At 41.6% G+C, this 21360-nt stretch overlaps 1 protein-coding gene across 1 annotated transcript in view; it reads left to right on the plus strand.

Moving 5' to 3' along the window:
- Window positions 1–21360, plus strand: part of CAMK4 (calcium/calmodulin dependent protein kinase IV) — a 173393-nt gene that overhangs the window by 138825 nt on the left and 13208 nt on the right. The window contains exons 8-9 of the mRNA XM_034774150.1: window positions 8620–8695; window positions 20335–20461. Coding sequence (XP_034630041.1) covers window positions 8620–8695; window positions 20335–20461 — 203 coding nt within the window. The remainder of the gene's footprint in view (window positions 1–8619; window positions 8696–20334; window positions 20462–21360) is intronic.

A 21360-nucleotide genomic window follows, 5' to 3' on the forward strand; every position in this document is an offset into this window, starting at 1 on the left:
GCTCCCAGACACTACTGCAATACAAATAATAGTAATCAAAGACTCATTGAAATGTAGGGCTGGAAAGGACCTCGAGAAGTCATCAAGTCCAGCTCCCTGCGCTGAGGCAGGACTAAGTAAACCTAGACCATCCCTGACAGGTGTTTGTCCAGCCTGTTCTTAAAAACCTCCAATGGTCGGGATTCCATAACCTCCCTTGCAAGCCTATTCCAAAGCTAAACTGCCCTTAGAGTAAGAAAGCTTTGCCCACCTTCTAACCTAAATCTCTCTTTCTTCAGATTAAGCCAATTACTTCTTGTCCTACTTTTCAGTTGACATGGAAAGCAATCAATCGCCATCCTTTTTATAACAGTCCTTAATATTGTTGAAGACTGTTATCAGGTCTCCCCTCAATCTTCTTTTCTTAAGACTACACATGCTCACTTTTTTTAATCCTTTCCTCAGAGGGCAGATTTTCCAAGCCTTTTATCATTTTTGTTGCTCTTCTCTGGACTCTCTCCAATTTGTCCACATCTTTCCTAAAGTGTGGTGCCCAGAATTGGACACAGTACTTCTGCTGAGGCCTCACCAGTGCTGAGCAAAGCAGGACAATTACTTATATTTTACATACAACACTTGTTATTACAACCCAGAATGTTAGCCTTTTTCATAACTGCATCACATCGTTGACTCATATTCAATCTCTGATCCACCATTACCCCCAAATCCTTTTCAACAGTACTATCACCTAGCCAGTTATTTATGCCCCATTTTGTATTTGTGCATTTGATTTTTCCTTCCTAAGTGAAGAACTTTGCATTTGTTTTTATTGGATTTCATCTTGCTGATTTCAGACCAATTCTCCAATTTGTCAGAGTTGTTTTGAATTCTGATCATGACCTCCAAAGTGCTTGCAGGCCTTCCCGGCTTGGTGTCATCTGCAAATTTTATACACTCCACTTTATTATCCAGGTCATTAATGAAAATATTGAATAGTGCCAGACCCAGGAAAGACCCCTGTGGGATTCCACTAGATAACACCCTCCCGGGTTCACAGTAAACCATTGATAACTACTCTTTGAGTATGGTCTTTCAACTAGTTGTGCATCCACCTTATATTAATTTCATCTATACCACATTTCCCTAGTTTGCTTATGAGAATGTCACGTGGAACTGTGTCAAAAGCCTTAATAAAATCAAGATATATCATGTCTACTTCTTCCCCCCACCCACTAGGCCAGTAATCCTGTCAAAAAAGGAAGTTAGGTTGATTTGCCATGATTTGTCCTTGACAAGTCCGTGCTCACTACTTCTTATAATCCTATTATCCTCTAGTTGCTTACAAATTAATTGCTCAATAATTTGTTTCAGTATCTTTCTAGGAATCGAAGTTAGACTGCCAAGTCTATAATTCCTTGAGTCCACTTTGGTCCCCTTTTTAAAGATAGGTGCTATGTTTTCCCTTCTCCAGTCTTCTGGGACCTCACCTGTCCTCTGTGAGCTCTCAAAGATAATCACTAATGGTTCAGAGGTTGCTTCAGCTAGTTCCTTAGGTCTCCTAGGTTGAATGTCATCAGGCCCTCCTGACTTGAATATATCTAATTTATCTAAATATTTTTTAACCTGTTCTTTTCCTGTTTTGGCTTGCATTCCTTCCCCATTGTTGATATTAATTGTGTTGAGTATCTTGTCACCATTAACCATTTTAGTGAAGACTGAAGTAAAATAGTCATTAAACACCTCTGCCTTCTTGATTCCTTCAGTTATTAGCTCATCTTCCCCACTATGTAGCGGACTTACAGTTTTCTTCATCTTTCTCTTGCTCCTAAAGAACCTCCTCTTATGGCCTTTTATCTCCCTGACCAGGTGTAACTCTCTTGTGCCTATTGATGACTTCCAGACCATCACAGGAAAGATTTTAGTGTGTGGATGCTGGGTGGCGGTGGTGGTCTGTGATATACAGGTCAGACTAGATCAGGGGTCGGCAACGTTCGGCACGCGGCTCGCCAGGGTAAGCACCCTAGCGGGCTGGGTCAGTTTATTTACCTGCTGACGCGGCAGGTTCGGCCGATCGCGGCCCCCACTCACCGCAGTTCGCCGTCCCAGGCCAATGGGGGCGGCGGGAAGCGGCGCAGGCCAAGGGAGGTGCTGGCCACGGCTTCCTGCCACCCCCATTGGCCCGAGACGGCGAACTGCGGCGAGTGGGGGCCGCGATCGGCCAAACCTGCCACGTCAGCAGGTAAATAAACTGGCCCAGCCCGCTAGGGTGCTTACCCTGGCAAGCCGCGTGCTGAACGTTGCCGACCCCTGGACTAGATGATCTGATGGTCTCTGCTGGCTTTAAACTCTATGACTCCAGAGCAGGATTTGGTCTATAGAATGTATTCAGTTGAACTTAACTGCAGTTTTGGGTGTGTCTACACAGCATTTTGGAGCAAGCAGGAGTGAGCCTCTCAGCCTGGGTTGACAGACTCGAGCTAGTGGTCCTCTCACTAGCACTCTAAAAATAACTGTGTAGACAGCACTTTGAAGTTGCAGCTCAGGCTAGGGAGGGGGAATGAGCTTCAAAGCCCAAACTCCAGTCTTAGCTGCAACTTCAAAGCGCTGTCTACACAGCTGTTTATAAAGCGCTAGCAGCCAAAGTCTGTTGACCCAGGGTGGGAGGCTTGCTCCCCACTCACTCCAAAATTCTGTATAGACATAGTCTTTGGTGCCCCTGATCAGACAAGAAGCACTGAGTAAACCTGTCTGTTAACTTCTGTATGTAGCCAAACTCTTTGAAGTGATTATTTTTAGTGTAAAGTCTGTATACCTGTGAAGTAGTGTCACTAGCTAATGAAAATGTAAATGTGGATTGAAGAGAATAAACATAAAGGGTGTATGTAGAAGAAAAGGGAGAGCAGGAGCAGATAGTTACAGTATTGCAGACCCTGCTTTCTGATGTTTGTTACTATAGAAACGAAAGGAAATGGGAAGACACTGATGAAGGCAGCAAGATTACTCTATTAGCTTGTAACGTAATGGATAATAGGATGCAAGTAATACATACATTCGTTTGTGCAGTATCTTTATCAGGCAAACAAAGGAACTAAACATCCCTTGGAATTAAACCTATTCCTAGTGTCTTTTGTCTCATAAAATTGTATTTTGAGTATTGATTATCAATCTCCATGCTAATTTCTATCATTGCTACTAAACTACAAATGTCATAAAGCTGTAGTTATTGCTCAGTGTCAGAAGCCATTTGTTTTGCCTCCATTTTTGTAACTATAAAAGATTGTGTGAAGAAGAGAAAGCAAACACATAATGCAGCCTCCAAAATGGTGACGATTCAGCTGTTTGTACTGCATATATGTGCAGAGGGAAGGAGACAGCAGGAGGTTTGCGTGGCAATGATTGGGAAGAGGGGACTGGGTGGTGGTTATGTGTGTCACCAATCGTTGGTGTGCTTATTGCCTTTCTGAGGTATTGAGGGCCCTTAGCATCAAACAGATTCAAACCTAATTCTTTGTATTTTTCATTTTGGAAGGAACATTAAACATATATCAAACTCTTAGTCAACAGGAGCTGGAAGGAATTTCTCAACCCATTTAGAATCCCCAGCTAATTGTTTCTGCAAAGTGAATTTCTGACAACAGCAGTTCAGCAGAATTTGGCATTTATGTGGCACTTTACATCTTCAGAGGGCTGTACAAACCCCTAACTCCCCGCACAACACTCCTGTAGGATAAGGAAATGTTATCCCCATTTTATTGTCCCTGGTATGTAGTGATGGCCATCTTTTTGGTGCACTATGTGAAATGAGCCAGTGGTCTCAGTTCTGTTCCTAGAAGACAAACACTGAGGGAGAGAGAGAGCATAGTACACAATGCTACAGAGGGAATTGGTTGCAGACCCAGGATTAAACCTCGAGTACTGTATTGCTTGTCCCATGCTCTGTACTGTATACCGCAATTGCTCCAACAGACTAGCAAAGCTTCAGACTAGTAACCCTTCTTTTTTCCCTTATCCCATCAATTAGGGTTGGGTCGTGCAAGCATCCTCCATCTTCGTCTGTCCAAGGCAGCACTAAGGTCCACCTGCTTACCATATTCTTTGATGCAATTCATCCATCACTTTGATAGCTTTCTTTGGAGTCTTTCTTACCATCCTCTCCTGCCATGCTATGATCATCAGGTCCCCTTCATTCATGCTCTGCATGTATCTGAACCAGTGACATTGTGCTTCTTGGATTTTGTCAGCCACAGCATGGACTTGGACTTCCATCCTAATACTTTCATTTTGAAATCTTCTTCTCATCAGGTCCCCTTCATTTGGATCACATATTGGCAACTCCATCCTAAAGGGATTTGCCTCATTTAAGAGATTCTCAAAGTATTGTTTCCTCCTCTCCTTTCCTTGTTCAGGTGTTAGTAGCAGTCTCCCCGATCATCATTTACAAATGATGTGCAATATCATCCTCCCCACATTTGCATCTCATTTTTGCAGTACCGTATGTCTTTTTGCCAGCCACCTGTGAGTCATTTACAAGTTCAGCATACAGATCATCTAGGGCACTTTATTTGACCTTTTTCACTGCCCACTTGGCAGCTTCTTTGTATTTGTTTTTATTTCCAGCAATGGATTCATTTCTTTTTCTTGGTGCTTTGTTTTTGTTTTTGTTTTTGTTTTGTTTTGGATCACAGTCCACTGCTACTTCTCTCTTGCTATTGGTTTTCCCCATCTACATCATCCACAAACCTTTTTCACTTCCACAATGTACATTCTTTTGGGGTGGTTCTACTCTTTGTCAGGTGATGGCAAATCAGTTTTTGGACACACATTCTGTACTTTTTGCACAAACTTCTCTGTTGCACGTCTCTTAACTTTCTGTATTTAAATTGTCTTTCTTTTGAGCTTAATTCCCCCTTGTCCAGCACTCTACCACAATCATTGCCACGGGAGGTTTGTGTTGCAGTGCTACCATCTCACTAGGTATCAATTTGCAGCCCATAGCTCGACTCCATTGAGATTTCCTCACCAACATCATCTGGCTTTTGTTTCCACCACTGATGTACATAAACAACTGACACACCCTCTTTTGGAATCAAGTATTGGCTATCATCCATTGTTTGGCAATGTAGTAGCATTTTCCCTTCATCATTCATAGTGCCTAGGCTGCATTTTCCCAAACATATTTCATAGCCTCTTTTGTTTCTGCCTGTGTGTGCAGTCAGATCACCCAGCACCACCAGCAGCTCCTTGGGGGCTGCTGTGTCTGCTAACACCTGCAGATCTTGGTAGGAAGTCTCCTCCTCTTCATCACGTCCGGGCTGAGATGCCTACACTGATATCAGAAACATGACACACTTTTAATTTTTAACAGCCATCAGTCTATCACTTACTCTAATAACTGCACACACCATCTTCCTCAGCTTTCCTCTCCCTGCCACCCACACTTTGTTATGCTCCCTTTTTGTCACCTGCATAAGAGCGTTTATAACCTAAGGCCAACCCCTTCGCTGCATTCCCCATCCATCACATCAGTGACTTCTATACCTTTACACGTCAGACTGGATATACCCAGTGTTGCCACTTTTGAAATATGGGGTTCTTTGGCTTTGCAGGTCACTGCTTTTAGTCTGATTCTTCGCTCTGACCACTGGTCCTCTGACCCTCTAGAGGGCAGTTCAGACACTGGCTGCCAGAAATCCTATTGGCCCAGGGCTGCCAGGCTTGAAGTGGGTGAACCTCTGGCAGAGGGCAGAAAGATCATTAGCAGTAGTCCCTGGCAGGAGGCATACAGGCCAGCTTCACCCCTCCTTATATCCAGTCTCTAGCATATCAGTTGCCATCCCTGACACACATCATAGTGAGAGGAACTTTCCCCAGTTAGATTAAATACATGCCCACTCTCTTCCCATCTTGTTGTCATAAACCCGGTGGATCATCAACAGGCAGTGCTGGTGTCACCACTACCCAATGCTGGGCTTCATTTAACTCATGGATGGGGGCTTGAGATCAGAGATTTCATTCTCCTAGGTAGGCTGCCTTGAACTGTCTTGTTATTTTAAAGACACCAGGTGCCTGTCTTTCACACACCCCACTTTTAAAGAAAACATCTGCGCCACATGAAGACAAGTGACGGGGAGTTTGGCTGTCAGAGGCCATCCTAGACATCGGCCTTTTATAAACATCTTATAGGTGTTGGGAGCTCATCCCAACCCCACCCCAGCCATAACAGCTCTTTGGAGAGAAAGTAAGAATAACCCCTGATAGTCACAATAAAGTTACAAGAGTTGGGTAAATGTTATTGAAACTCCTAGTACTGAATTTCCTGAAGTTCCATAGAGCCCAAGAGAGAGGAGGAAAAATAGTGCATCTTTCTGGGGTTGGGACAAGACAAATTAGGTCAGGTCTGCACCAGAAGTGCTAAAGTGGTAATGCTAATCCAGTATACTGAAACAGCAAAGCATTGCTAGAAATGCAGCTAATACCAGCAAAACTGGGCTTTTGCCATTATAGCTGATTCCAGCCCCACCAAACAAAACAAACTACCCTGGCAAAAGTACAGTTTTTGGAGGATTTGGAGAAGGATTAATTACAGAGACCCAAAGCCACATTATTCCTGAATAAGAGTAGCCACACAGGGCTTTAACATGCTTTAATTGATGTGTGTTGACCTCATACCGTTAGCTGACTCTCCTTAACTTTCCTAAGTAATCCCGCATAGAGATGGGCTTAGTGTGGATCTGGCATTTGGTTCTGATATAAGTTATACAAGATATGTGTTTGTATGTTTGTTCTCTTCCTCCTCCTCTCTTAGCACAAAGTAAGTGCCATGAGCATTTTGCTATTCAGGATGTCTCGGTGATTCAGTCTCCATATTTTAATTGCTATAGCTTTGCAGAAAGTCTTACTGCTCACGTGCATCTTGTCTGCAGGAGGATATTGGTTTGCCTCCATGGGAGAATCAAAATGACAGTTTACATAAAAACGATACAAACTACAAAGAATGACTTTCAGCTTGTCATAAATATAACATATAAAGTCGGTGTGTTAGCTGTTCTCTATCATTTGCCTGAAAATGGTATTTTTTAAAAGTATGCTATAATAGCACTATCGGTGAAATTCATCCAAGTTCAGAGGGTCTTCACAAAGCCTTCTGTGCCACATAAACTTGCCTGTGCAGGAGGCTGTGAGTGTAGCAAAGTAGTCCTCCGGGGACTCTATCCCCTTTACCCCATGGGGTGGGAGGAGGAGGGATGAATAAGGGACTGTTGGAATGGACCCAGAGAGATTTCACTATCTTCTTGCTCTTGCAAATCCACTGACTGGGAGCTCCCTTTTAGGAGAGCCAGTGGGGACTATTCCAGCCCATAGGCCTCACGAAGGACAATATTGCAGTGCATATTCAGAAGAGGGCAAATTCAAGGTTGGTGTGGCAAGGGATGAGGGAAGGGGTGGGTGGGTCTCATCTTTGCACCATGTCAAGTGTTGTGTTCCTCTACTTCACTGTGAGATTTGGCTCCCCCTGCTGATATTAGGCTACTTTGCCCCAGGAAGATATGGCTGGTTGGCAGCTGGCAGAGTCAGAGGCTTCTGATAATGGTGTTCAGGGGAGTACAACAGCTGACAGGGCTGGTCAGAAATTTATCAGGGAGTGGGGAAAACACAAAACATTTGAAAGTTATGGGGAAAAGAGGGGTATTTTCAAGGAGGCATGTCATGGCATATATAGTGTGCATGCAGGTGTGTGCATAACAACAGGAGTATGTATCTCATATCACGCATAGGCTTCAAGTGCGTATCTTACATGAAGCACACATCATGCTCTTGGCTATTCTTCAGTATCATCCATGGGTTGAGCTCCTCTGATGAATAATGGCTTCTCTTTGCTATTTCAGAATTGCGAGTCTCCTCAGAGACTGCCTCTCCCCTGTGCCCTACTGTGGCAATTGCAATTGACTGGAATGATCTTGCTGTCTGTTCCCAGGGTTGAACTCCTTGAGTTGGGCAATAGGGCTTTTTCAAGGAAAAGTTCTTGACTCTGGAGTGATCCTTCTTGCAGCTTTCCACGCCCAAGAATGTCAGTCTTTAGTTAAGAGCACCCTATTCCTCCCATGGGAGACTGAACATGAGAAAATCTAGCACAAATAGATTTGGGCAGAGAGAGACATGGATGGGGTCTGAAATAGGACTTGTAATGGAGAGTGGGTTTCAGCTTTAATTATAGAGGCAACTTGACTTCAGAATTACTGGAACTATTAAAAAAAATACAAATGTCATGTAGTCAGTAAAACTCAAGCTACAGTACTTCTGTAGCTGCCCATTATCCCTTTCATGGATCTGGTTCCTTCTCTAAAATCAGATTGGAGATCAAAGTTAAATTGCACTCTTGACTTTACAAGTTAGGGGTCCATGCCAGCTGTCCTTACTCAGGGAAAATTCCCGTTGCTCTTTACTTAGGTAAAACTCCCATTCATTGAGTAAAGACTTTCAAGGTCAGGCCCTATTTGTTCTACAGTACTTGAAGAGGACACATTTCAATTACATTCTGAGTTAAGAAGTCAGACGTGTTTGAAATTCCTGACCTTTATTAGTATTATTTATTTCTGCATTAAACTTTTGCTTTAGTGACAATGTTTTTATCATCTGCAGCACCAGAGATTCTACGTGGATGTGCTTATGGCCCAGAGGTGGACATGTGGTCTTTGGGAATAATCACCTACATCCTGTAAGTTTAAATAATAATACCAAGTGAAATATAAAATATGGTATTTTGATGTTTCATTTTCAAGGCCACAGATTTTTCTGACATTCTGAACTCTGCTAACAGAAAGTGAAAAGATCCTTAATTTGTTTTGTATGGGTTATATTTTAATGGTATTTAAATGATTTGAAGGTTGAAGGAGCACAGACGATTCAAGTAATACATTTGTCATATATATCATAATATCGCTTGTCTAAATTACTGCAAACACTCATTATTAAAAATGAAAGAATTGTAAAAAATCATTTATTTTAGACATTTATTATGTTTATTTTTTTGCATTTCACTGAGCACGGACAATGAAACTAGATGGGCCATTTATAATCATTTATGTGTCATATTTCTAGCACAGTGTTGTGTTTGGGTTGAAAAAGCTCAAGGGCAATATTTCCATTTCCATGTTTCAGTGTTTTAATAACTTTATTCATTATTGATATCCCTCCCAATAAAAACTTTACTTTGTACTTAGACTGCTTAAGTATCCCTTTTAAGATACTTTATACAGGATAAACATATTACTCCAAATGATATCTGGAGACATTGAATAATGGGTGATTCTTTTTAAATCTTGGTTAAATACAGTAAATAATATATGGAGATATATGTATCCCATAGAACTGGAAGGGACCTTGAAAGGTCATCAAGTCCAGTCCCCTGCCTTCACTAGCAGGACCAATTTTTCTTTGCCCCAGATCCTTAAATGGCCCCCTCAAGGATTAAACTCACAACGCTGGGTTTAGCAGGCCAATGCTCAAACCACTGAGCTATCCCCTCCCTCCATAAGTCAATTTGCCTGCCAGTGAACAATCTACTGGAATTAATGGCAGCACAGGGTGGATGTTTCCAAGCTATGCACCCACTTCCACATTTTAGAACTTATTCTCCTTTTTCTAATATGGCACTTTCAATATGAATTAGGCAAAGCAAGTTGGGGAAACTACACAGGTAATAGAAACAAGTGCTCCAGGTAAGGCTTGAACTCAAAACCCCAGCAATATTCCCGTTTGCACTAACCAGTTGCACCACTGAAACTTTTCCTTATCTTTCATATCTGTTTTGCCTCTTTAGATTTTAAGCACCTAAGGAGAGCGACCATGTAAAATAGTGTTCTTCATATCTAAATAAATAACTGTAAAGCACTTATGAGCTGTAGAAAAGATCTACATTGGAAATATCATAGGCAATGCCAGATTGTATTTGCCACTAATAAATACTTAAGGATATACAATTATCCCACAAAGATTTTGGATATAAACGTAGTTGTTATGAACTTTGTACATTCTTGGGCTGCATTAGGGGAGCTTTTCCCCACTCGGCTGCTGAATAGCTGCCCTAAAGCTGGTTTAGCTAGGGTTACCAGATTTAAAAAATAAAAAAAGAGGACACTCCACGGGGCCCTGGCCCCGCCCCTTTCCCACCCCGGCCCCACCCCAACTCCACCCATCCCCCCCCGCCCTAACTCCGCCCATTCCCCAAAGTCCCCACCCTAACTCCCCCTCCTCCCTCCCAGCCACGCGAAAAGGGCTGCCCAAGTGCTACCGGCTTCACGGGTTGCCGGGCAGCCACCAGACCCTGCGCCCCTGGCCGGCGCTTCCTCAGCACAGCTGGACCCCGGGAGGGGAAGCGCCCAGCCGGGGGTGCAGGGTCTGGAGGCTGCCCGGCAAACCCATGAAGCCGGTAGCGCTCGGGCTTCGGACAGCCCCCATGCCTCCGGACCCTGCGCCCCCGGCCAGGCACTTTCCCTCCCGGGCTCCAGCTGCTCTGCTCCTCCCCTAACTCTTCGGCTCTGTTTAAGAGCCAAGCTGCCCAAGCCAGCGCTACCAGCTTCGGGCAGCCCCCGCCGGAGCAGAGCAGCTGGAGCCCGGGAAGGGAAGTGCCCAGCTGGCAGCTTGGGGTCCGGAGGCACGGGGACTGCCCGAAGCCGGTAGCGCTGGCTCGAGCAGCTTGGCTCTTAAACAGAGCCAAAGTCTGAGTCGGGGAGGAGCAGAACAGCCGCGGGAGAGGAAGTGCCCGGCCGGTATTTTTCCCGGACATGTTCGGCTTTTCGGCAATCAAACCCCTGTCCGGGGGGAATTGCCAAAAAGCCGGACGTGTCCCGGAAAAGCCGGACGTATGGTAACCCTAGTTTAGCTGGCTTGCAGGAAATGTCCTTATGCCCTGGCAAGTGCCAGTTGCCATAATATCTTGGCAACTGGTGTAACTTAGCGCAGCCCAGGGAACCAGCCTGGCTCAGAACACCACAGGAATGAGGAAGCACAAAGCTGAGAGCTCCTCAGATGCAGCAGAGGATCTGGCACACTGTATATATTGTCTTTTAGGGAACAGTGCACTTATTAACCTATGCTGTAAATAAAATTACTAGTGTGTTTAGATATTATACAGTGAGGAGTATGCCACAAAAACCTGGACAGAAAAGAATAAAATAGAATTGTGCTCTGATGCGAGTTGAAAATAGAAACGATTGTTTTTTCAAAAGAGCAGACACAGTGGGCCAAAAAGAAATCAAAGCACATGACTGCAATTGAGCTGCCTTGTAACAGCAAGGAGCACAGCTGCACCAGGGTTTCTGGGGACTTCAGCCTCCAACATTTTTGGTGCCATGATTCAAATGCCATTGCTGCTGATTCACATCCAGATTCTCATCTGGAAGTCTGCCATGCAGTTAAGCAGAAAAGAAATGGTGAGCTGTTGGGCACAGAGAGTGGGGAGAGGCATGGCCTGCCCACCCAAAAGAAAAAGAAGTTTGTTTGCTCTATTTCTGGATTGAAATGGTCCATAATCATCAAAATATTCCGTGTTATACTCAGTACTGTTCTGTAGTCAGAGATATAACTGACAAAGGGTTGTAAGATCCAAAGTGTCCCAAATTGTTTTAGGCAAATAAGTTTTCTACAGTGTTATGCACTGTTTACACAACTGTCTTTCCCAGTTTAGGCCCAAATATTCGAACAGGGAAGTCTAAAGTTAGGCACCTAACTCTTTAGTTTGGTATCTAAATAAGAATGGCCTGTATTTTTAGTGGTGAGTATTGCAGTTATTTTATTTTGCATAAATGAAATGCTTCTGAAGAAGGTTTTTGACAGTTGAAGATCATTGTGCATTCTGCATGCTGTACATCTTCTGTTATGACCCTTCTCCTTATGGGAGAATGAGCGACTTCCGTTAGTCCTGTGGCAACATTGATGCTAGGCTGATCTGTTTTCTCTTGTTGTGCAGCATGTTTGTGGAATGATTTCAGTCAGTACATTCTGGGAAGGGGAAGAAAACAAGATTTTATATATATATATACACACTCTTTCTCTCTCACACACACACGCACACACACATACTATATATATACATATATATATTGCTGACAAATTATTTTAATACAAAATCTTGGGAAATGCAATTTTTTTTATATAAAGCATAAATAAGATCAGTGATCTGCTTTCATTTTCCTGTAAAAGAATAGGTTACAATATCTCCTTAATATAAGAAATTAGAGTATGATTGATAGGAAAGAATGGGAAAGAATGAAAGACTCTCTTAGAGGAGATTTGCTACACACAGGTCATAAGTTATTAGTGTAAACCTCAGATCTGTGGTTTGTGTGTTGAAGAGGAACACAGGCAGTTGTGCATTTTGGGACCCACTTTTCTGGATTCCTATGATCATTTTGTTGTCCGTTATTTTCTTATAACAAAATTCGTTTCCCCATCTCAAGAACTGCCACAAATGTGCCCTGGAGTACATCTCAGACCTTGTCTCTTACATCCAGCTTTACCCCTTCCTCTCTAATGCAAGTTATATTGGGGCAAATCCTTAGCTATTATAAATTATTATCGTAGCTCCATTGAAGTTAATGGACAATTTACACCAGCAGAAGATCTGCCTTGTATTCTTCTATAAAGACATTTCCAGAAATCCCATCCCACATTAGAGAGGCACATAGTAGTTAACAAATATGAGGCCTTGTCTATAGTCAGTGTTACACTGGTTTAATGAAAATTGTGGGGTTTTTTTTTTTTTTTTACACACTTAATTTACTTGGTACAAAACACAATGTTGACATTCTTTCAATTCAATTTAAACCTGGTTTATCTTGGTTTATGTTAATTTGGTAAGGAATTGATTTAAAGTAAATCAAATATAAATCTGATTGAAGTTAACTTGAGTATCCACACTGTGTTTTGCACCAGTTTATTGAAATCATTTTCAAATCACAGCTTTATTTAAACTGGTCTAACTTTGAATATAGAAAAAAAGACCATGGGCATAGATGGAACACGTAACTATTTGGAGTAGAAAGAAGCATAGACATGAGCAGTAGTAATAATGGGTAGGAGAGTCACCTATTCTATGAAATTCTCTTTCAGTTCACATGATAAGCATTACAAACATTATCATATGGTGTTAATGAGTCGCTGTGAAAATATTTGTAGCAGTAGCTAGAGATTAGTTTATCAGAGCCTACAACTGGAGCAGACAGAATAAGTGCAAGTACCATGTATAAGCACCCACAACAAAGCCAGATAGCACTGGAATGTTGCAATTGGTGAGGCATTTTTACATATAGTAGTCAATGTGCAATTGTTTTTTCCAGATTATCTCTAGAGCAACTGTATTCTACTTTATTGCAAAATCTAATCCTTGATGCCGTGACACCCAGTTATAGCTGTGTCATTCCTAATGCATTAGCTCTGCACAATTCTAGATGGAGTTAAATTTTAAAAGGATTTAGGTTTGATTTGAAGAAACCTTGTTTTTCTTGTCAAATTGGATGCTGTTAGCATATTTCCTCTTTAATTGTGCTGGTTACAAGAGCTTCAGTTGGTCTTGCTGAAATGAATTCCTTAGCCCACTGAGAACTACAGGATTTTTTCCCCACTGTTTACATTTGAGATTTCATTTGATATTCAGAAAAGGAAGTACTCTCTTGCATTATGCATGACTTAGCTCATATGGGGGCTCAGTAAACTAGCTGTTACATGCAACTACACTACAGCAATTAAGGGTCATTTTCACCCACTATTTAATCATTGTGTCCATAGTTATAAGCAGCAAGATGTCAGCTCTCTAACAAATAGGAAACTACACAATGTTACTACTTGGTGCATTTTGTGCAAGGACAGGAAAGAACCTGAAGATGGGAAGCTGAGGTGGTTTTACACTGCTGAGCCGATGTGCACCGAGCTGGTGCTTCCTGCTGGATCACTGTCAGGGATTGTTTTATGAAATGTGTTCAAAGCATTGGTAATGGGAGAAAGGAGAAAATAAGAGGGATCTTAGATAGAGGCCAGATTCTGAAAGGTTCTGAGTGTGCAACCTCCCTCTGAAATCAGTGGGGATCGAGGTTGTTCTACACCTTGCAGGGTTGGGTCCTCTCTGATGATAGTAAAATGGACCAATTTTATGCATTAGTATTTCAATTCCAGTTAACATTACTGATGATTTGCTATAGTGTTCTAGTAAGTTTAGATGAGGGAAAAGCAGCAGGGCAGAAAATAAGAGAAAGACAGAGGAGGTGGCAGAACAGTGATGAGCCACCTATCAACAGGAATTGGAATTTGACCTACTAGGTATTTAAACCTCGTGGGAAGATTTCCATGATTGGAATGTTAAAATCACTGGTTCTAACCTATTTGGGAAACATCAACTGGGCAAAAGGGGAGGAGGAGTGACACTGTCAAAAACATTATCTGTTTCCAAGTCACTGACAACTCAGAGGAAAATGATCTTGAATGCTTATGGATCAGTGTCCTAACAGATACAGCTAAGGTGACCAGATGTCCCATTTTTATAGGGAGAGTCCCGATTTTTGGGTCTTTTTCTTATTTAGGCTCCTATTACCCCCCACCCCCTGTCCCGATTTTTCACACTTGCTGTCTGGTTGCCCTAGATACAGCACAAGATGGGGCACCTGCTGATATCTGGTACAGAACACCAAATCACACCAGAGAACAGGATGACCTGCTCCTTAAGTATCCATCTATAATGTATAGGAAAAAGCGCTGTGGGACTTCAATCCGAGTGACATGTGCTGCAGGTCTCATGTTGCCAGTATTAAAATGTCCTTGGAATTTCTGAATATGATAGATGGCAGTTTATTAACTCAAAAAGTGTGGCATCCAACATGGAATTCTCCTGTATGAGACTTCTTCTTAACAGATAAAGAAACCACAGAACTAAAAATTAGTGGTAGCTTAGGTACAAATGATCATGGCTTGAACACATTTATGTTCAAACAGAATAAAGTGCAAACCAGCAATATATATATTTTGTGCTTTAAAAGGGCCAATTTCACAAAGCTGAAAATAAGTATGAGCAAATCAACTGGGAGAAAGAATTTTAAAAGAAAAGTGTGAATGATAATGTGGAACTGTTTAAGAACATTCTATTCGAAGCCCAGAGTGCCACAATTGTGAAAGAAGCCCATAATGGTTTAAAAAACAACAACAAACAAACCTGGTTTAGAAGGGAAGTTAAATAAATATATTAATTATATTATATATAAACACATACACACATAAAATGGAAGAAAGGAAAAGTTGATAGTAATGAATATAAATCAGAAACTAGTAATTGTAGTAAATTGATAGGGGAACCAAAGGACACGAGAGAACTTGTGGCCAGCAGAGTTCGGTACAATAAGAAAGATTTAGCAACAAATAGAATCCTAGCAATGATATTGGTTTATTACTGAATGGAAATGGCAGAATTGTTAATAATAATGCAGAAGTGTTCAATAATTTTTTCTGCTCTATGTTTGGGGGAAAAAACAGATGATGAAGGCATATCATATGATGATGAAATACTTTCAATTTTGCCAGTAACTCAGGAGGATGTTAAACAGCAGCTACTAAAGTTAGACATTTTTAAATCAGCAGGTCCAGATAACTTGCACCCAAGAGTTTTAAAAAAGCTGGCAGAAGAACTCTCTAGATGATTTTTAGTAAGTCTTGGCGCACTGAGAAAATTCCAGAAGAAAGCCACTATTGTGCCGCTATTTTAGAAGGGTAAACAGGACAATGTGGATAATTACAGGCCTGCCAGTCTGACATTGATCCTGGGCAAAACAATGGAACGGCTGATATGGGTCTCAATTAATTAAAAATATTAAAGGACAGTTATATAATTAATGCTAGTCAACATGGCTTTATGCAAAACAGATCCTGTCAAACATTTTGATATCTCTTTATTATGAGATTACAGGTTTTCTTGAATAAAGATAATAGTATTGATGTAATATACTTCTGTAAGGCACTTGATGTGATACCACACAAAATTTTGATTAAGAAACTAGAATGGCACACATTAAATGGCACACATTAAATGGATTAAAAATTGGCTAACTCATAGGTCGCAAAGTATAAATGTAAACTGGGTAAAATTAAGTGGGGTCCCACACGGACTTGTTCTTTGCTCTGCACTATTTAACATTTTTATCAATGACCTGGAAGAAAACACAAAATCACTCCTGATAAAGTTTGCGCATGACACTTAAACTGGCTGGTATGAAATTAGACCTATGATCACAGAACCATTACCAGCTCCCTGACATTCACTTGCCCCCATACTGTATCAGAAGAGACTAGCACAGCAGAGTATCTGAGCCATAAACCTTCTGTGTGTCAATGGGTGCATGATTGCTATTATTTTTTATTTACATTCCAGTAGTGCCCGTGATATGCTAAGAAGACAAGCTATATACACAAGTTGGGAACAAAGATAGTCAAAACATGTACATTTTATGTGCATTAAATATATTGTTTGTTTTATAAATATATATCAGTTGCCTCTGACTGCTCCTCAGACTTGTTGCTATTAGTTACCTAATTTCTACTACATATCTTGGTAGCTCTTGATAGGGTACTGACCTTACAGACCAATTGAGGGAGGGCATTCCATGGGAAAAGAGCATCACTGAAGCCAGCACAAATATGATGCTGGGAGAAGCAGACAAATGGGGGTGAGGAGGTCAAGAGGACAGCCGTCCGTTCCCACCTACTTAAATAGAGCACTCAAAGATTCTACTGCTGTAGTCTAATCCACTTCTGCCAGCCTTGAGCATGAATACTGTTCTAAGAATATTCTTAGGCTGGTGTCTCTGTGCTAGCTGTATAACACGATGCAGCCACTCCACCCACAGGCAAGCAGCTACTTTTTCAGAACATTAGTTCCTTGAGTTTTAATGCATCTCTCTCATTTTAAAAAAACAAGATAGCATGCAAAATATTTGTTTTTCAAAACTAAGATAACTGATACTGGAGTTTACGGTTGTATTTAACTGATAGCACTGCTCTTCACTTTCTTCGCAGTTCATTGTTTTCTTATCTTCATTTTGTGTTACCTGTCATATTTACTTAGAACATGACAGCAGATACACTAATTCTCTGTAGCATCAGGACACTTATTGATTAGAGGGGAGATTACTGTAAAATGATAAGCCTGATTACAGTGTAATGCAAACAAGAGGCAGTGTATTGTATGACTGTCACTCATTTCTGTGTCTTTGCCTTCCATCTGAAATATCATTGAATGTATCTCATCTGCAAATAGGATCATTATTCAGATAAATTACTGGAATGTATTGTACATACCAGATTAAAGTCCAGCTGTTGTATACCATAATTGGGAGTTCTACAATTGATTGCAGTAGGAGCAGGATTGTAACCAGTGGACCCAATTCAGAGATATACAAATTACGTAGTGTTAAATAGGTGCAAATGTATGCAAAAGGGAGTGTAGAGAGTGGGTTTATGTGTGATACATCATGAAGTGGCAGAAAAGTGTACGTTTTTCTAAAGCTAAACTCACTTAGATTTACCACTGAATTTGGCCCAAGCAATCCAGTGAAATAACTAGCTTTCCTGGGTATATGAGGTTGTTTTTTTGTGTGTTGTTTTGATTTTTTTGGTTAGTTTCTTTGTTTGTTTGTTTTTTGGGTCTATTTTGTATTTTAATTTAACCTTAGTTCAACCCCCTTGTACATATACATTGTGATACAGTCTGAAATTACATGATTACATACTATCTTTCCACAGGATCCCTGCCTCACTCAGTGCACAGAATGGATGATGCTCATTTAAAGAGCAGCTTTTCAGTATTTTGGTTTATCCCCATTGTTCAGTGTGTGGCCCAAGGCTTATTTACCGCACAATGTTAAAACCCTGTTCTGAAGAGAGAAATATTAATTTCCTCCCGGGCTTTGCTATGTCGTTCATCGCTGTGGTACCTGTATGTATCAAACATTAATGAATTTATCTTCATAACGCTCATAGGAGGTGAGGGGATGATATCATCATTTTACATGTGGGAAACTGAGGCACAGAGAGATTAAGGACAAAAGTATCATCTAATTTTGGATGCCCAATTTGAAATGCCTAGGACCTAACTTTTCAGAGTATTTGTAGCATTTTCATATAGCACTATATATGTTCAAAGCACAGCTCCATTGACGTCAGTTGCAGCAATGAGCATTCAGCTCTTCTGCAGATCAGACCCTAGGCGATCTCATCAGTCCCCAAAAACTGACGTGCACATAATTAGTGACCTGTAAAATTTTTGGGTTAAATGATTTGCCCAGTATCACACAGGAACTCTCTGGCAGAGGCAGGGACAGAATCCATTTCTCCAGGGCACCATCCCTTCTCTTCCTGCAGTCCCTACGATCATTCCCTGCACACCTTCCATCATCTGCAACAAACGAGGCAGTGGTCCTACAGGCAGCAGCCTCCATCACTACACAACCCTGATTCATCCCCAGAGTAGGTCTGATCTGTGCAATGAATTAGACAAATTCCATAGAAAAAATGGTATATAGTCATGTAATTAGACTGTATCATAATATGTACTCTAAGGAGCCCAAATTAAGGTTACACAGTCAACCTTAATTGTGGTACTTCCTAACTTTTGAGTGCTTGACTGAATCTTAATGTTTCTAGTATTTTTAATGTGATTTCTTAAGTTTTTAAAAAAGCAAACTGAAAATACAGGAATTCCATCATAGCATCCTGTTGCCACCCACATGAGTCATCGTCAGAGTTGATACCTTTAGCCTCACTGCACAGGCTTTTACCACTTGAGCGAATGGAGTAACTGATAGCAGTAATAGGTTATAATCCTCTGTGTGGACAAGCACTGGAGGAGGAGGGACACATTGCTAGTGGGAGATATTTTCTGACAGCAGAGGAATGGTGAGACTTGAGAATCTTGGGTTCTATTCCAGGCTTTGTAGGATATTGTGCTCCCGTGAGCATAGACTCTTCTGCCTATCCCCCCCACCCCCAAGTGTGACTCCTTCTGCCTCATCCCCTCCAACCTGACCCTGTCTCATCCTGTCTCTTCCCCACCCCTGGTTCCTCATCCCCATCCATTCTCCTCAACTAGTCAATCCCAATCTCCACTCCCAGTCTCCTCCAGCAAGTGATAGTCTCACCCTTCTGGACACCCAGTTCAAGTCTCTTGGCTCACAGTCTCCTCACCCACCTCAGTTCCTTGTCCCCAGTTCTCCTCTTCCTGGCGCCTCCTCCAATCTATCTTTCTCCCCCACCCTAGCCTCCAGTCACCCCTTGCCCACATTCCTTATCCTCACTGGCTCCCAGTCCTAATCTCCCTATCTAGGCTTCTCATCTAATCACAATAATGCCCCTGACCAAAGCTCCTTGTCCCAGTCTTTTTGCCCAGCCACTCCCAGTTCTCCCCCTCCACCCCAGCTTCTCATCCCCCTTCAGTCCCATTTTCCTTGCCCAGACTGTCCTTGTCTCTGCTCTAGCTCCTCATACAATCTCAGTCTCCTCACTAACTATTGGCTCCCAGTCCCCCCACTTCCATCCCCTGTTTCTCTCCCTGGCTCCCAGTACCAATCGCCTTGCCCAGCCACTCCCAGTCTTCCTGCACCCCAACTCCCAATCCCAGTTTCTGTCCTTCCTCTCCACGAGGCCCCTTGTCCCAGCCTGTTACCTTCCTGAAGATCCAATTCTTGTCCCCTCTAAAGTTCTCCTTCATGCTGCCTAGGCCCAGCAGGGTGTTATTGAGATCACAGGAGAGACAGTCTCCCTGCTCTCAGTTCAGATGCCTGAAACTAGTTTCCCCCCTTTCCCCGCCGCCAAATAGCAAGTCTCTGCTCTAAAGCACTGGGTGCTAGAACATCTCAAAGACAAGGTCACCAGAATTTTTTAACGTGGGCCAAACACCATTTTTCCTAGCATCATTCTCAGAAACAACTGAACTATTTTGCCTGAATGTTTCCAAAAAATCCACCCTGAGGCAGATACCCAGCATGGACAATTTCGGCTCAAACAGTTGAAGTCTGACAAAGTTATAATCAGCTGAAAACAGCATCTTATAATGGAAAGTGTCGGGCAACCTTAATAATAGGTTATGTTATCAGCCCTGCCTTGTGTGTGTGTGGGGGGGGGGGGGAAACCACTTAAAGTGACATGTATAAAGACCCAAGCAAAGGTTTGTTATTTTTGTTTTTTTTAATTAAAAGTAGTTCTGTTTTCACATGCAGGGTGGGAAAAGAGCTGTGTAGTGAGTAAAAAATCACATAGGGGAATGTTCCTTAGAGCCTGAAATCACTTAGATCTTTGATAAATTTCGCTCTCTTTTCCTCTTAGACTTTGTGGATTTGAACCATTCTATGATGAAAGGGGAGACCAGTACATGTTTAAAAGAATTTTGAATTGTGAATATGACTTTGTGTCCCCCTGGTGGGATGACGTGTCTCTAAATGCCAAGGATTTGGTAAGTACAACAAGAACACAAAGTGTAGTATTTTCTCTGAGGCACATGTGACATAGTTCCCCAAAGGCAAACAGTATTTGTGTTGAGCTTTTTCACATATATCCTCATTTCACTTTGATCCCAGCCTATCTTGTTTGCCTGCAAATCAAGACTAATTTGTTAAAATGAAATAACAACCATAGATTCTAGTGGCCTGAATTTCAGAGATGCTGAGCACCTCTTGTCCCTTCTGACATCAGTTAAAGCTGTGGCTGTTAAGTACTCTTGTAAATTAGGCTGTAGAAATTCAGAGATTATTGCAGAACACTTTTTTTTTTTTTTTTTTTTGGAAGTCTATTAAATTACAGTAAAAAGTCCCCACACTACATCATACATCACTTGTTCAAGATCAGGTTAATATTCAGAGAACCTGGCTAAAGATTCTAGTGTCTGACTTTTTTTGTAGGTATCATTTCTTGAAGAAGTTTTTTTTTTTTTCTTTCCATTTCTTTCTTCTTCATGGCGTTTCAACCTCAAAAGGGCTATAAAACCCCCTCTATAGTTTGTATAGTTTCCCGTTTGAACTTTTTTCCTTATAAAGATTAAATAACAAAGGCCCCAGCTGTTTGACTATAAGATTCTGTCCATTTCTCAGCTTTTTGTAATCAGTTTTTAGTAGATGAGGCAGAGTCATTGCCCTTAAGTATGATCCATTAGTAAAATGCTAAGGCTGGAGCATTATCTGCATAGATCCTTTGATTACTGGGTAAAGTAAAATGGATCCGAAAGATACTGATCTACAAAGATGAACATGTCCAACTTCTATTTTTACCCAATGATACATACACAATTTAGTTATTTCATTAAAATTACAGTAACAAATGTTCAGTTCCATATCACTTGTACAAACGGTGCCATAA

Source organism: Trachemys scripta, chromosome 6 (assembly GCF_013100865.1).
Source record: "Trachemys scripta elegans isolate TJP31775 chromosome 6, CAS_Tse_1.0, whole genome shotgun sequence".
Lineage (NCBI taxonomy): Eukaryota > Metazoa > Chordata > Testudines > Emydidae > Trachemys > Trachemys scripta.